Source organism: Anabrus simplex, chromosome X (genome assembly GCF_040414725.1).
Source record: "Anabrus simplex isolate iqAnaSimp1 chromosome X, ASM4041472v1, whole genome shotgun sequence".
Taxonomy (NCBI): domain Eukaryota; kingdom Metazoa; phylum Arthropoda; class Insecta; order Orthoptera; family Tettigoniidae; genus Anabrus; species Anabrus simplex.
In genome coordinates, this window is record NC_090279.1 from 162649283 (window position 1) to 162667894 (window position 18612).

At 39.1% G+C, this 18612-nt stretch overlaps 1 protein-coding gene across 1 annotated transcript in view; it reads left to right on the forward strand.

Moving 5' to 3' along the window:
• Positions 1 to 486: 486 nt before the first annotated feature.
• Positions 487 to 18612, forward strand: part of LOC136886390 (nucleolysin TIAR) — a 39227-nt gene continuing 21101 nt past the window's right edge. The window contains exon 1 of the mRNA XM_067159166.2: positions 487 to 1631. Within this exon, the coding sequence (XP_067015267.1) occupies positions 623 to 1631 (1009 nt within the window). The 5' untranslated portion in view covers positions 487 to 622. The remainder of the gene's footprint in view (positions 1632 to 18612) is intronic.

An 18612-nucleotide genomic window follows, 5' to 3' on the forward strand; every position in this document is an offset into this window, starting at 1 on the left:
TTTTGTAAACCCACAATATGGCAAGATGAACGTCCGCTTTACATCACCATCAACTCACCACGCCCACGTGAATGAACTTGATCAAGAGAGAGAGAAGATGGGTCACAGTCGTAGCAATCATGACTTTAATGAACATCAGCATAGAAAACAAATCCACAGAACCAAAATCATTTATTTTTTTTTTTTTTTTTCTCCCCAGTTTCCCTTTCATACACCTTGACTAGTTTCATTCCCCTCGCCATTGGAGTAATTTGAATTAGGTTGGCCAATCTATGAAAGATACAACTACGTGAAGAGAGTGAAGTAGAATGACCTGATCTCTTGATTAGAGTTTTTATAAAGATCGGGTTATTATTTGCATAATTATTGAATCTCTATGTTTTATGCCGTCATGAATCAATTTAATGTATCAGTAAAATAAATGGTAACATCCTACGATATTGGGTATTTCTGTACAGTAGTTGGTGGCATAAAAATTGAAAAGAAGAGCATCGGTTCCCGTGCTACAAAACGCTAAGCTTCTGACAACTTGTTTCTTGACAAGCTTGGTGTTTGTGCACATGTGTAATTAGTAGAATATTAAGACTTATTTACGAACTGGAAGTGTTTTATTGTATCCAGAATGGCGAGTGAAGAGTGTCAACCTCGTACATTGTATGTGGGGAATTTAGACTCTTCCGTGTCGGAAGATCTGCTCTGTACCTTGTTCTCACAGATTGGTCTCGTCAAAGGATGCAAAATCATACGTGAGCCCGGAAATGATGCCTACGCCTTTGTAGAATTTGCGAATCATCAGGGAGCTGCTACTGCTTTAGCCGCAATGAACAAGAGAGTCTTCCTAGATAGAGAGATGAAGGTAAATTGGGCCACATCACCAGGTAACCAACCTAAACAAGACACCAGTAACCATTATCACATATTTGTTGGTGACCTAAGCCCTGAAATCGAGACACAAACCCTCAGAGAAGCTTTTGCTCCTTTTGGAGAAATATCTAATTGCAGAATAGTTCGAGATCCACAAACATTACGTTCTAAAGGTTATGCTTTTGTGTCTTTTGTAAAGAAAGCAGAAGCTGAGAATGCTATTGCTTCAATGAATGGTCAGTGGTTAGGCAGCCGTAGCATTCGTACAAATTGGTCAACAAGAAAGCTGCCACCACCCAAAAATGATAAGCCCCGCCGCACAGCCGCCAAACAACCAACTTTCGAAGAAGTATACAACCAGTCGAGCCCCACAAACACTACAGTATACTGTGGAGGATTCATGAATAATGAACTAACAGAAGACCTAATGCATAAAACTTTCTCTTCATTTGGCACTATTCTAGATATCCGAATATTCAAGGATAAAGGTTATGCCTTCATTAGATTTTCAACCAAAGATTCTGCTGCTCGTGCTATTGAAGCTACTCATAACACTGAAGTCAATGGAACAACAGTGAAGTGTTTCTGGGGGAAGGAGTCATCAGATCAGAATCACATGCAAGTTCAAGGACAACCTCCTGCTAACACTCAATACTCCTATGGATACGGACAACAGATGGGATACTGGTACCCTGCAAGTTATCCACAAGCCAATGCAGCAGCAGCTGCAGCCGCTGCTCAGATGCAAGGACAGCAGTACTTGCCAGGTAATTTTGAGAATGTTTTATTCATTTCCCAATATTGCTGCACACCTATTTATTCCTTGTTATTGTTCTTTTCTTACTGTCAGTAATCTGCTTTTCTTCTCATTGGTTGAATTTCAGTGAAAGCCTTAGGCATAAAGTACACAATTTCAGGAGTAGAATCTTATAAATCTATCCTTGTAGTTAGAGACAAAAGTGTTCATTGCCATTACTGCAGATCCACCAACCTGCCCTAAATAGTATCTTTATACTTTATAGTGAAACATCATGAAATGAACATTTTCAAAGGAGGCGGTGAAGGAAATCTACTGTTGCCTGAAATTGTTCATTATGGCATCGCTCCCATAATTTAACACAGATAATATTTCATTATCCACTGGGGAACACTAAAAACTTGTAAACAGTACTTCCGAATGTAACTTATTTGACACTGTTGTTATTATTATTATTAATTAGACTAAGGGCCCACTATTAAGTTAAAAGAAGATATAAAATGGTTCAACCTTACAATACTATTAAAATAAGAAATGTAAGTTTACAGTCCGATTTAATTTAAATTGGTACCGGTTTCGACCAGTATTCTTGGTCATCATCAGCCGATCACAAGTAAGTGTAAAACAATGCACAAATAAATAAAACGCAAAGTTAAAATAATTCTGTTAGTTGCTGTTAGTGAAGCATTAAAATCTTTAGGGAGCACTGTGCATTGAAGTTTGTGAGGAGGAGAAGAATGTGATTTTTTAACACAACCTTGAAGAAATTTATACTCCGCCCGGCCTTACTTCTAAATTGGAGTTTCGCAAAACAAATGAGCATCACCTTTCCTCTGTTGCCAGCGCGCTACGCCCGCGAGAACAGCTGATGCAATACGACCGCGGTAAACACCCCTTGTAAAATGTAATACCGTACTCAGAAAAACTAATGAATATGGATTGAAAACAAATTCACAAAACAACACTTACTAACAACATCTGACACTAATAAGAGAATATATTATTAAGAATAAAAGAGAATGAGGAAGTAAAACATCACTCACCGCTAACGGCTGGCACAGGAAGGAGGTTATGGCCTACAAAGGGAACACTCCACTGATCGCAGTCACTAGAACCCTCCAACAATGTGAAAAAACACACTATTTACTGAAGGAAAATGCGAAAGATCGCGAAGCGTACCGAATACCATACACGCTGAGCGAGATAGGTTAACCACGTGGCGAATGTAAATATTAGAGTTGGCAACTGAGTTTCGAGATCGTGCTCTGCCGATATAAATCGATATGAATAGCAGCTTGGGATTGGTTAGATGCTTATGCTTCAGCGTATAACCACCAGACAGAGCCAAAATCCACCAAAACGTCAATTTAGAAGTAGAGCCGTGCGGAGTATAGGAGTAAGGTTAAAGGAAATGCATTGTTTCAGGAAGTCGGTGTCCTTTCCTAACTTAGCAATCTTAATCATTAAGCCCATATAATGGAAGGCTTTTCGTTTTGCTTGGTTAGCATACTCAATACGGAACACTATGAAATTCTTATCTCTTAATAGACTAAGGGTCTCTCATGGAACAGTGGCCGCACTGTGTGAGGTCATGCTCCCTTCGAGATGCTCTTTACTAAGCACTCGTGACATGTTAGACCAGTGGTGTTTGTCACTATCCAAGACATGTACACACCAATAAAGGGTACGACCTCATTGCTTACCCTTCATGGGGATTTTATTAAACAGTAGCATTCATTATCTTCTCACTCCTAAGACAGGCTTGGGGGGGGGGCATCGTCTTAATACCTGCCATACTATGCTCTTTTCAAATAATCATCACTAATCTGCATTAGGGCTGTCGTCCACATGGCAGATTCCCTATCAGTTGTTTATCTAGTCCTTTCTTTAACCCGTCAAAGCCCAAACACAATCTACGAAATAAATCGATGTATTTCCTTTCAGATTATGTTAGGAACCATTACGAAAATAAATACAAAACAATAACAGAATCTACGGGAAACGTGTTAAAATACAGGGGTGTCATCTGTAGGTGACATTGGTCAGTATAGTTACAGTTTGCAGCTTGCTGGTAGTCTACTTTCAAGTGCGAGGACAATTGTTGCCCCTAACGCATATTTGGACTGTCCAGGATGCTGAGCCCATTTAGATCCTTGGTAAGACTTGAAGGCTATTAGGTAATCAAATCGTGTAGCAATTGTCCACAGTTTATGAAGGAACCGTAGAGGTTTTCCGTGGATATGTTACTTGGTACTGAACGACTATAATGGGAACCATTGTTTCATCCACTGCAAGATCAGTTACAGATCTCTTCAAATTACTGACCAAAGTTTTGATTTAGAAATTTTAAGTATGCTCATACCTTGCAAAGTTTGTCGTTGAGGGGTTGGGGGGTGGGGTAGGGGATATTCATATTATCTGAAGGATGCAAATACTGGTGAATTTCTGGAAATGTATTTCTTCTCATGCTGTTGGAAACTAAGTTATTGAAAACATCTGATTTTAATTCTCAAAACATTATTATAGTTTTGCAAATTCATTCAGCCGATCACCAGTAGTACAACAATATAAACCCTTATATCATCTGAATTCATGTCTAACACATGGTTCCTGAACAGAGCATATACTGTAGCTAGGACATCTTCACAATGAGATTATTCTTCAATGAACAGTAACTGAAAACACTGATCTGGAGGCAGTTGCGGTGTGTCATATTCAAAAGGTTCCTCATGCACGTCACCTCACTCAATTGGAAAATAAAATTCCTGTCTGTATCTGCCCACAACATATTGTATTTTTTCTTAGAAGATGCTGGTTTATTTGTCCTAGAAAGACCCGATTCCTGCTGCATTTCATTAGAAGGTATCTGAAAACCATCATCTGCTGATATCACATTTATTTCCACTGTCAACCTCAACATTCTACCAGGAAGGGGATTGATATCGACAGAATTAGTTGCTTCATCGCCACTTTCCTCATCCGTAAAATGTCCGTCATTTGGAGGAAACATAATGACATCTATAGATGGTGCAGTATTACTGCCATCTTCCAACATTTCTAGTACCTCATCCAGTATAAGATTGAAAAGAGGGAGAAAACACAAAGTGAATATTGGATATTATGAGCAAAAAGGCCTGCTTCATGTGACCAATGTCACCTCTAGGTGACACCATGCCTTTTCACGGCAATAACATAACCTTAAATTATAATATTCTGCTTAAGAATGTGTCACTTTAATTACTGAACATTTGAGCAATTTACATGCATAAAATGCAAAATGAAATTACCTTTTAACACACGCTTTAAATACCATAAAACTTTCAGTTGCTTCTCCACTTCAGTCCAATCTGTTTCCTCTTTCATCTGAGCGAGAGCTGATTGACCAGTGCAGGCTGCGAGTTCAAAAATGATCCATTTCAAATTATAAGACCTCTCTTTAAATACTTCCAACAGGCAGAGAAGTTCAAGTAGCCTGATGAGCAGGAAATGTTATTAAGTGTCACCTGTATTATCGGCACAGTTTATCTTGGTGCATTTACACCCTAGTGCTGAATCGGTCAACCTCGGTAATCTTCGAGATTCATACTGGCAACTTTTGAAACACAAACTATGAATCGCTTAAGCATCGTTGTGTGACATCTGGCGTACACTTTACGTACTAGTACTGTTGTTGTTTACACAGCAAAGCCAAAGTATAGAATTCATGCTAGGAACAAGATTCGCATCAAGAAATGTTATATAATGTGTATGTGATATAGTTGTTGGCTTAAGATAATAACGGTTTAGAAACATCATATTGATCGATCATATTCTCGATTCAATTCATATTTCATTTTCATTCAGTTGGCAGCCCTATCAGAACGGGGACAGCTCCCTCCTTACTCCTCACCCCCGTATACAAATGCACCAAGATAAAGTGTGCCGATAATAGGTGACATTGGGCTTTAACGGGTTAATGACTTCAAAGAACTTGGAAATTTATCGAACATTTCCCTTTGCAAATCAGCCCAATCCCTAATTCTACTTCCTATAAATGAATGTTTGCCCCCAATTTGTCCCTTTGAATTCGAACTTTATCTTTGTGCTGTGATCTTTCCTATCTTTAAAAGCTCTGCTCAAGCTTATTCATTTACTAACGACACTCCAATCCATCTCTCTAATGACAGCTCAGAACATTCTGCGTAGTCAAGCAGATTGTCTCAAAGTCTTTCCAGCCCAAACTTTGCAACATTTTCATAACACTACTCTTTTGTTGGATACATCCAGAACAAATCGTGCTGCTTTCCTTTAATCCTGGCATGGGTCCCATACCATGGAACCATTCTGGAATTGAGTTCGGTGTGAAAACTACCGCACCATTAGTTTAGTATCTCATGCCTGCAAAATTTTAACACGCATTATTTACAGAAGAATGGAAAAAACAAGTTGAAGCTGAGTTGGGAGAAGATCAATTTGGCTTCAGAAGAAATGTAGGAACACGTGAAGCAATCCTGACTTTACGTCTGATCTTAGAGGATCGAATCAAGAAGGACAAGCCCACGTACATGGCATTCGTAGATCTAGAAAAGGCATTCGATAATGTTGATTGGACCAAGCTATTTATGATTCTGAGGATGATAGGGATCAGATACCGAGAACGAAGAATTATCTACAATCTGTATAAAAATCAGTCTGCAGTAATAAGAATCGAGGGCTTTGAAAAAGAAGCAGCAATCCAGAAAGGAGTGAGGCAAGGCTGCAGTTTGTCCCCTCTCCTTTTCAATGTTTATATAGAACAGGCAGTAAAGGAAATCAAAGAGAAATTTGGAAAGGGAATCACAGTCCAAGGAGAGGAAATCGAAACCTTGAGATTTGCCGATGATATTGTTATTTTATCTGAGACTGCAGAAGATCTCGAAGTTGCTGAATGGTATGGATAAAGTCTTGGGTAAGGAGTACAAGATGAAAATAAATAAGTCCAAAACAAAAGTAATGGAGTGCAGTCAAATGAAGGCAGGTGATGCAGGAAATATTAGATTAGGAAATGAAGTCTTAAAGGAAGTAGATGAATATTGTTACTTGGGTAGTAAAATAACTAACGATGGCAGAAGTAAGGAGGACATAAAATGCAGACTAGCACAAGCAAGGAAGAGCTTTCTTAAGAAAAGAAATTTGCTCACTTCAAACATTGATATCGGAATTAGAAAGATGTTTTTGAAGACTTTCGTGTGGAGCGTGGCATTGTATGGAAGTGAAACATGGACGATAATTAGCTCAGAAAGAAAGAGAATAGAAGCTTTTGAAATGTGGTGTTACAGAAGAATGCTGAAGGTGAAATGGATAGATCGAATCACGAATGAAGAGATACTGAATCGAATTGGTGAGAGGAGATCGATTTGGCTAAATTTGACGAGAAGAAGAGATAGAATGATAGGACACATCTTAAGACACCCAGGACTTGTTCAGTTGGTTTTTGAAGGAAGTGTAGGTGGTAAAAACGGTAGGGGTAGACCAAGGTATGAATATGATAAGCAGATTAGAGCAGATGAAGGATGCAATAGTTACGTAGAAATGAAAAGGTTAGCACAGGATAGGGTGGCATGGAGACTGCATCAAACCAGTCTATGGACTGATGACTCAAACAACAACAACAGCCAGAGACTTACATATCCACTCCTTTAAATCATTACAGTAATGCAACTCTTGAATACTCTCATAACCATATGATGTGTGATTTCTGCAATGAAGATCCTTCATTATATTAACCCCAGTGATCCCCGTGAGGTACATTCACCCAATCAATACAGTAATTGAAATTGAGAGGACTTTTCTTGTGATGAAACTTACAACCTGACTTTTCATTTACCATTATACTATCTCATCTCATCTCACTATATTGTCAAGGTCTTTTTACATCATCTGTAAAATTCCTTATCTGTGATTTCAGTTCTCTACTCATATAATTTATATACATAAGAAAACATAAAGGTCCAATAATACTGCTCTGTCGAATCCCCCTGTTAATTGTTACAGGATCAGATAATGCTTTGCCTACTGTAACTCTAGAAATTTAGCCACCCATTCAAGAACTCTTTTGTTTAGTCTATTAGCCCTCATTTTTGTCAGCAGTCCCCCATGTATACCTTATCAAAGGCTGCTCTTTTTTTTTTTTTTTTTTTTTAATACGTTGCACTAACACAGATGGGTCTTATACTAACGGTAGACAGCATGGGAAGGAAGCAGCTATGGCCTTATTTAAAGTTAACATTTTTTATACAATTTATTTTACGTCGCACCGACACAGGTAGGTCTTATGGCGACGATGGGATACGAAAGGTCTAGGAATGGGGAGGAAGTGGCCGTGTCCTTAATTGAGGTACAGCCCCAGCATTTTTCTGGTGTGAAAATGGGAAACCACGGAAAACAAAATGTTCAGTGCTTTAATTAAAATACAGCCTGGTGTGAAAATGGGAAACCATGGAAAACCATCCCAAATGCAAGCTCACAGCTGTGCAAAACTAATTGCATGGCCAACTCGCTCGGTATATCAAAAGCCTTGGATAGATCAGTAGCAGTATAGTTCATTTGACCTCCAGGATGTAAAATATCTGCTCTATCTTGCTGGAGTCCTACAAGTAGAGTCTCACTGGAATAAATTTTCCTAAACCCGAACTGTCTTCTATCCAACCAGTTACAGGGTGTCTACAGGTCATGAAAGTAATGAAAAAGTCCCGAATTTTGTTTTCAGGCCATGAAAATAGCAGGGCCAATGACCTAGATGTTAGGCCCCTTTAAACATTATCATCATGAAATTAGCAAACAAAGAATGTGAAGTTGACTAGTTTCTACAGTGAATAAACCATCAGTGCCATGTTGCTTTCCATAAACTCATTTATTTCTATCATCATTTCTCCTTATCCAGCTGGGTCGGGGTATTTATGGTACTTCTCCAACTTCCTCCCTCCATCCACTGTTTGTTTTCTTTAGTTTTGTTCCTTTAGGTATCAGCCGCATATGGATTTCATCAGTGTGTATTGCTTTCCTCATTTTTATCCTTTTAACTCTTGATTCCACTGTTAACATTGTTATATCGTTTTCTGTGTCTCCATACTGTAGCAGTATTGTCTCTTGCACTCTATTTTTCACAAGTCAGGAATTTGTCAAAATAATCTTAACATGCTTTCTTTATTTTTTATTTTTTGTTTTTTTTGGTTGTATTAATAATTGTCAACCTTCATCTTTCCTCATCTTTATGCATACTCTTCTCTTGCTTCTTACAAGCCCATATATCTTGTGAATTTCTCCCAGCTATCCTCTTTTCTGCAATTATTTCATTTTTATCTCTTTTTAATCTATTAACACTTCATTGCCTTACTTTCTTATTTTCTTTCACAACTTCCTTCACTGTCTCTTTCCACCATGGTCTTTCCTTTTCTTTTACTCTTGCAGATCGTCGTTGCCGGGACAAAACCTCCTATGTGAAAATATTTTTGGAGATATACTGACCCGCAGCACATACATTATGAAAAGCGAGAATGCCTTGACAATGTTCACACAATATTGCACCTTAGATGACAGAATCTTACTGGCCAAAGATCTACATACATACATACATACATTATCATTATAGACTGTTATGCCTTTCAGCGTTCAGTCTGCAAGCCTCTGTGAATTTACTAAACGTCGCCACAATCCTCGATTTGCAACTAGTGTTGTGGCCTCATTTAGTTCTATACCTCTTATCTTTAAATTGTTAGAAACCGAGTCTAACCATCGTCATCTTGGTCTACCTCTACTTCTCTTACCTCCATAGCAGAGTCCATTATTCTCCTAGGTAACCTATCCTCCTACATTCGCCTCACATGACCCCAGCACCGAAGCCAGTTTATGCGTACAGCTTCATCCATCGAGTTCATTCCTAAATTAGCCTTTATCTCCTCGTTCCGAGTACCCTCCTGCCATTGTTCCCACGTGTTTGTACCAGCAATCATTCTGGCTACTTTCATGTCTGTTACTTCCAACTAATGAATAAGATATCCTGAGTCCACCCAGCTTTTGCTCCCGTAAAGCAAAGTTGGTCTGAAAAGAGACCAATGTGAAGATAGTTTCGTCTGGGAGCTCACTTCCTTCTTACAGAATACTGTTGATCGCAACTGCGAGCTCACTGCATTAGCTTTACGACACCTTGATTCAATCTCACTTTCTATATTACCATCTTGGGAGAACACAGAACCTAAATACTTGAAATTATCGACCTGTTCTAGCTTTGTATCACCAATCTGACATTCAATTCTGTTGAATTTCTTACCTACTGACATCAATTTAGTCTTCGAGAAGCTAATTTTCATACCATACTCATTGCACCTATTTTCAAGTTCCAAGATATTAGACTGCAGGCTTTCGGGACAATCTGCCATTAAAACCAAGTCATCAGCATAGGCCAGGCTGCTTACTACATTTTCACCTAACTGAATCCCTCCCTGCCATTTTATACCTTTCTCTTCTCTTTTTTTTTTTTTTTTACACCGCACCGACACAGATAGGTCTTATGGCGACGATGGGACAGGGAAGGGCTAGGAGTGGGAAGGAAGCAGGCCGTGGCCATAATCAAGGTACAGCCCCAGCGTGAAAATGGGAAACCACGGAAAACCATCTTCAGGGCTGCCGACAGTGGGGTTCGAACCCACGATCTCCCGAATACTGGATACTGGCCGCAATTAAGCGACTGCAGCTATCGAGCTCGGTTTTATACCTTTCAGCAGATGATCCATGTAAACTACGAACAGCAAAGGTGAAAGATTACAGCCTTGTCTAACCCCTGTAAGTACCCTGAACCAAGTACTCATTCTACTATCAATTCTCACTGAAGTCCAATTATCAACATAAATGCCTTTGATTGCTTTTAATAATCTACCTTTAATTCCATAGTCCCCCAGTATGGCGAACATCTTTTCCCTCGGTACCCTGTCATATGCTTTCTCTAGATCTACCAAACATAAACACAACTGCCTAATCCTCTCGTAGCATTTTTCGATTACCTGGTGCATACTGAAAATCTGATCCTGACAGCCTCTCAGTGGTCTGAAACCACACTGATTTTCATCCAACTTCCTCTCAATGACTGATTGCACCCTCCCTTCCAAGATGCCAGTGAATACTTTGGCTGGTATACTAATCAATGAGATACCTCGATAGTTGTTGCAATCTTTCTTGTTCCCTTGCTTATAGATAGGTGCAATTACTGCTTTTGTCCAATCCGAAGGTACCTTACCAACACTCCATGCTAATCTTACTACTCTATGAAGCCATTTCGTCCCTGCCTTCCCACTATACTTCACCATTTCAGGTCTAATTTCATCCATTCCTGCTGCCTTATGACAATGGAGTTTATTTACCATCCTTTCCACTTCCTCAAGCATAATTTCACCAACATCATTTTCCTCCTCCCCATGAGATTGGCTGTCCACAACACCACCAGGATGATTTCCTTTTACATTGACAAGATGTTCAAAATATTCCCTCCACCTCTCCAGTGATTCCCTGGGATCTATTATGAGTTCACCTGAATTACTCAAAACACTGTTCATTTCCTAAGATTCTTTATTACTGTCCAGAAAGGTTTCCCTGCTGCTTGACCTAGCCTTTCCAGGTTGTTACCAAAATCTTCCCATGACTTCTTTTTGGATTCAACAACTATTTGTTTCGCTCTGTTTCTTTTATCTACATACAAATCCCTGTCTGCCTCGGCCCTTGTTTGGAGCCATTTCTGATATGCCTTCTTTTTACGTTTACAAGCTGCTCTCACTTCATCATTCCACCAAGATGTTCGCCTTTTCCCATCTTTACACACCGTTGTTCCTAAGCATTCCCTTGCTGTTTCTACTACAGCATCCCTGTATGCCACCCATTCACTTTCTATATCGTGAACCTGCTTACTGTCTACTGTTCGAAACTTCTCACTAATCATATCCATGTACTTCTCTCTAATTTCCTCGTCCTGGAGATTTTCTACCCTTATTCGTTTGCAGACAGATTTCACTTTCTCTACCCTAGGCCTAGAGATACTTATTTCACTACAGATCAGATAGTGGTCTGTATCATCGAGAAATCCCTGGAAAACGCGTACATTCCTAACAGATTTCCTGAATTCAAAGTCGGTTAAGATATAGTCTATTATGGATCTGGTACCCCTAGCCTCCCATGTGTAGCGGTGAATAGCCTTATGCTTGAAGAATGTATTCATGACAGCTAAACCCATACTAGCACAGAAGTCCAGCAAACGCTTCCCATTCCCATTAGCTTCCATATCTTCCCCACATTTACCAATCACCCTTTCGTATTCTTCAGTTCTATTCCCAACCCTCGCTTTGAAATCGCCCATTAGCACTATTCTATCCTTGCTGTTGACCCTGACCACGATGTCACTCAATGCTTCATCTTCATCTGCACCCTCACATGGTGAATACACGGAGACAATTCTAGTCCTAATTCCTCTAACTGACAAATCTACCCACATCATTAGCTCATTTACGTGCCTAACAGAAATTATGTTGCGTGCAACGGTATTCCTGATAAAGAGCCCTTCCCCAGACTCTGCCCTTCCTTTCCTAACACCTGTCAAGTGCACTTTATAATCTCCTCTCTCTTCCTCGTTATCTCCCCTTACCCGAATATCACTTACTCCTAGCACATCCAGATGCATCCTCTTTGCTGACTCAGCCAGTTCTACTTTCTTTCTTTCTTCCATAAGCCCCATTAATATTGATAGCTCCCCATGGAATTCCATTTCATTCGCCAAGTTGTTTCCAAGGAGTCCCTCGCCTGTCAAATGGGAGTGGGACTCCATTACTCCCATAGGTCCGAGGCTTGCTTAAAATGTTCTGAGCTCGGTAAATTCATGAAGCAGGATGCTACCCTACTTGCACATAGTCCAAGTGAGGATCTCTCCTCTAACGGGTAATGGACCACCGGTAGATTGTATAGTCCTAGCCGCCTGAGCACAAGGAGGGCCACGACTCAGAATATGTCCGAGATGCCCACTCCCATTCCATAGCAACTGGTATCCCGACTCTCAGGACCACTTACTAGGCCACTCAGCCGTTGCCCATGGTTCACGAACTAGGACGTGACTACAGTAACCCACAAACAAGAACCACCCAAAGATCTAAGCTAAAATATTTCACATAGGAGGTTTTGTCCCGGTAGCGACGAGATGTTCTGACATATATATGTTCTCTGCACAGTTTACACATGTGTCTTTAAACTTGGACACTTCCACACTTCCAACTTCCATCGCTGGAGTTTGTTATTTCAATATCTCCTGTACATTTTTATCTTTTAATTTCGATACTTTTATTTCCTTCTCTCTTATTTTCTTTTTTCTTATTTCAATATCTCCTGTACATTTTTATCTTTTAATTTCGATACTTTTATTTCCTTCTCTCTTATTTTCTTTTTTCTTTCATGTTTTCTCACATTGTCGCTACCACTGCTGGATAGTCTCGGCCAAATGCTTTTCCCGGTAGAGTCATCCATCAACTGCGACTTGCAATTTCCATCACGAAGTAATCAATTAATGTCTTCAAGACTCCATCCTTCTGTTACCCCACCTGTATCATGTGCTGGATTTGCTATTCTTCTTTCTAAAACACGCGTTTTGTCATATGGTTGAAAGTGTAAGACTTGAATAATAATTAACACGTTTTTGAACGTCAAGCATCTGCTTACTATAATTAACCCTCCGTCGGTCGTGCCATGTACAGAAGGCGCCAGAGCTAGTTTTTCGTGCCCTACTTCACAGCGCATGCATCTAGTAAACCTACACGCACAGTATCTTCATAGCTGCCAGTGTCTTACAATACAGCTGAGAAGTTGTCATTGTTGGTAACATTAGTGTTGGGATACTGAGCGCTGGTACCTACCGGATGCCACATGACCTAAACCTCCCATGTTTTTAGTATGGCTGGTAACCATCAGGTTTTTTTTAAATTTAACAATCCTACTGACTTGAAATTAATGGACAGTTTACTTACTGATGATAATTTTGACAAAGTGCAACAGAATGAAGAGGACAGTGTTACTGACACTGAAGATCTTTCGGCTGAGAGCAGAGAAGACATCTCCGATACTGAGGAAAGTAGAGCGGAAAATGAATCACTTCTCAGGGACATCCTGTTTTATGCAGGGAAGGATGGAAACACAAAATGGGTTAAGCACCCTGAATCTAATTGTAGGAAGAAAACACCCCCACATAATTTGCTCACCAAACTGCCAGGCGTTATTGGTGATGCACGTCACGTAAAAGATGAAGGCAAGTGTTGGAAATTGTTTATAATTGACAAAAGGTTACATAATATCGTTCGATATACAAATCAGTATATAGAACAAGTAAAAGGACATTTTCAAAGGGAAAGAGATGTGAAAGTAAATGATATTATTGAATTAAAGCATTCTTAGGACTTTTATATTTGGCTGGTATTTTACATGGCAACAAAATAATGCTGTGGGACTTGTGGGGCACGGACAACAATGGAGTGGGAAAATTCCTCTTTGTTATGAATTTGAGGCGTTTTACATTTTTGCTTCGTCGCTTTCGTTTTGACGACAGGGTTACAAGAGAGAAGCGTAAGAAGTTAGACAACTTGGCAGCTATCCGGGAAGTATTTCAATCATTTGTTGACAACTGTAAGAAGAACTATTCCCTTGGGACGTTCGTAATAATAGATGAAAACTTGAAGTCTTTCGTGGAAGATCCGGTTTAAGCAGTAGGCCTATATCGCATCAAAACCAGCCCAATACAGAACAAAAATATACGCCCTAGTGGAAGCAAAAACTTTGTTATCATAATTTGGAAATTTAACCAGGGAAACAGCCAGAGGGGTCGTTTCATGTCGGTAATAAACCATCAGATTTTGTTAAGCGGTTGGCACAGCCTATCTATAACACAGGTCGTAATATTATGACGGATAATTGATTCATAGACTTGAACTTGATAGTTGAAGAAGAGATTATCTTATGTCAGCACCATTAGAAAGAATAAAAGATGTCTGCCAGCTGAGCGTATGAATGTGAAACAAAGGGCGGTAACGTCATCAATGTTTGGTTTCAATGAACATGCCACTTTAATCTCCTATGTTCCTAAGAAAAACAGAATTGTCCTACTCGTTTTCAGTCATCATTTAGATGACGACTCGAATGATGATGAAACTGGAGAAAATACAAACTTATAATTATGTCATGCTACAGCGGGACAAAGGGTGGAGTACTGTAGATGTCGTGGATAAAATGTGTGGGAGTTACATTGTAGCCCGAAATACTACACGTTGGCCACTAGTTATTTTCTTTGCTATGTTGAATGTAGCTGACATAAATGCTCAAGTAGTGGCTATTGGGAGCGGAATGAATGTCGGTAGGAGGAGACTGTTTTTCAAAACACTATCTGAGCAGTTAGTGTCAGAAAAGATTAGGCGAAGGAGCATGAATCCAACAGGTCTCCATTTGACACTGCATTTCAACTTGAAAAGTACCTACCTTGCAGAGCAAGACAAAGTAGCAATAGCCACTGGAACTACCCTTCCTCCACTTGCTGAAAAGAAAAGATGTGACACTTGCAAGCTTGCTAAACTGAAAAGGATCACTAGAATGAAAAGGCACAGTTGCAAGAAGTGTAAGAAACGTTTCTCTCCGGAACACAGAAGAATGATTGTCATGAATGCTTCGAACATCTAGACTTGGGAAAATAAAAGGAAAGCTGAACAGTTCATTCTGTATTTTTTCTTTAGTTTTGTAATACATTGCATACTTTTCTGTTTTTACATTATTATTATTATTATTATTATTATTATTATAAAAAATTCTGTGAACAAGGTTACAGTATATCATGCTATAGTTCTTATTGTTGAGTATATTATTGCATGTGAAATAAAGACTACCTAAGAGATATGACGCTGGGTATTCTTGTAATATTTGAAACTAGGTAAAACAACATGCAGGACTTTATTGTTGCTGATAACAATGGAAATAAGAGTAAAAGGAATGTCAACATTATTTAACTCAATTATGTCCAAACATATCTACAGGAAATGTATTTTTAAAACACAATGGCGCCTCCTAGATGCCGCGTGACTTACCGTGTCGAAATTAGAGCGCGACTGACAGAGTTAACATAGTGACACCCCTAATTCAAAATGATTTACTAAATTAATATAAGTAGGTAATTTTTTATTGTGTATCATTGGAAGTGCAATGTGTAATTACCCTGCTAAATGTAAGTTATTACAAAACAAATATAAAGATAACATAATAAAACTAATTGGAAAGAATGCGAGTGAGGAAACTTGTTGAAAGTGCCAAAAGCTCGAGTTGTGTGCTATCTCTTTTTCTTTCTTTTTTTTTTTTTTTACGTTGCATCGACACAGATACGTCTTATGGTGACGATGGGATAGGAAAGGCCTAGGAGTTGAAAGTAAGCAGCTGTGGCCTTAATTAAGGGTACAGTCCCAGCATTTGCCTGGTATGAAAATGGGAAACCACGGAAAACCATCTTCAGGGCTGCCGACAGTGGGATTCGAACCCACTATCTCCTGGATCCAAGCTCACAGCCACGTGCCCCTGACCGCACGGCCAACTCGCCTGGTCATGCAAAGAATATCAGATAAATATTTCAGATGTGGTACTATATCCCAACCTATTACCTTTAGTATATCCTCAGAATTCCTATCAATCCCAGCTGCTTTTCTAGCTTTCAACTTTAGTATCTTTTTGTAAATATCGTTACTATCATAGGTAAACTTCAGTACGGTACTTTGCCAGTATTAGTAACCTTCTCTTCCTGGACATTATCCTCACATCCAACTATGTTTATATACTGCCGACTGAACACTTCAGCCTTCTGTAAGTCCTCACATATACACCCCTCTTATTCATTAATGATCCCTGGTGTCAGCAGCCCTGAAGATGGTTTTCTGTGGTGTCCCATGTTCTCACCAGGCAAATCCTGGGGCTGTACCTTAATAAGGCCACGGCTGCTTTCTGTCCACTCCTACCCCATGCCTATCCCATCGTCATCATAAAACCTATCAGTTTCTGTGTGACAGACATCACATTGTAAAAAAAAAAAAAAAGCTTGGATGTCTTACTTGGAACCTGTTTTTGCCTTGAGGTACTTATACATACCCTTCCATTTTTCATTGAAATTCATATGACTGCCAATTATGTTTGCCATCATGTTAGCTGGCCTTTCTGTTAAATTCAGTTTCCTAGTAAGTTTCTTTAATCTCGTCTTACTCCACAACCATTCCTAACTCTATTTCGCTCTAACCTGCACCCCCTTCTTAATCTCTTTATTTCTGTGTTATAGTGGGTCTTTCCCAATCCTTACCACCTTTAAAGGTACATACCTGTTTTCACACTCCTCAACATTTGCTCTAAACCCAATCCCATAGGCTGTTTACATTTTTATTTACCATTTTCCATTGATTCTTTTTAACACATTCGCTCCAGCTCTGTCCATGGACACTGTCTCTCGCAGCCCAGCGATTTTTAGATGCTGCGCTGGAATCAAAGGTGCCCTCTCCAAGCCAGCATTCCTTCATCTAGTGACAGGTTTTGCTCTGGGGCGTACACTCACCAAGCTGTTCTAGTATCAGCTTAATTTTATAGAGCCTACCTGCAATGTCGTGCTGCTGTCATTGAAATGAAGGAAGGACATTATACTTTCAAAGCGGTTCCTAGGCATTGTTTTAGAAAAAATTGGAGTTTCAAAAGTGGGATTCTCTTCCCAGTAAATTTTTATATCTGGCTTCCTAATAATACCAGTAATGAACATTAGCCCTAAAAATTGCTTCATTTCTGACACTAAAACTGGTGTCCATGTCAGCATTACTGAATACTTCGTGAATGGGCGTGGCGCGCTACTAATTACCTGTTCTGCATACAGATTTTTCTTATCACAAACATCTATATATATAAAATAAGAGTTTTGTCTGTACATTGCTCAGAATTTGAAAATAATGGTATTTCTGTATCGGCCATGTCCATAGTAACAAGAAAATGCACTTTTTACTTTTCCGTAATTTCTGTCTGTCTGTCTGTCTGTCTGTCTGTCTGTCTGTCTGTCTGTCTGTCTGTCTGTCTGTCTGTCTGTCTGTCTGTCTGTCTGTCTGTACACGCATCACGAGAAAACTGTATAAGAGAATTTAATGAAAATCGGTATGTGAAGCCTCTACAATCTAGGCTATAAATCATTTTACTCACACTGAGTGAAATGGTAGTTTAGGGGAAGGCCTAAAATTGAATTCTCAACTATTTATGTTATTAGTGGTCTAATGAAAATCGGTATGTGAAGTCGGGAGATGAGCCTCTACAATCTAGGCTATGAATCATTTTAGTCACGCTGAGTGAAATGGTAGTTTAGGGGAAGGCCTAAAATTAAATTCTCAACTATTTATGTTATTCGTGGTCGTATTTTAAAGAAAATGGGTATGAAAAGTTGGGGAATAAGTTGCTACAATCTAGGCTATCAATAATTGTATTCACACTGAGAAAAATGGTAGTTTAGGGGAAGGCCTAAAATTTAATTCTCAAATATTGTTGTTATTAGTAGTCCTATCTTGATGAAAATCGCTATGCAAAGTCAGGAAATAAGTCGTTATAGTCTAGGCTGTAAATTATTTTATTCACGCTGAGTGAAATGGTAGCTTAGGAGAAGGCCTAAAATGTAATTCTCAAATATTTCTTATTAGAGGTGTAATCGATGAATGCTACATATCTAAGGTTATATAGTATTAAATTTCCTATTATTCATGTCTTATACATTGTTACCATACTGGCTATGATCACAAAGATATTCATGAATTTGGATTTTTGTTACTAAGTCCATATCAGCGCCGAGTAACGAGAAAATGGGTAAACAGTATTTAATGAAAATCGGTATGTAAAGTCAAAGAATAAGAAACTACAGTTTATGGTATAAAATATTTTACAAATCACAGAGTCGAAAGAAAACTAAATGT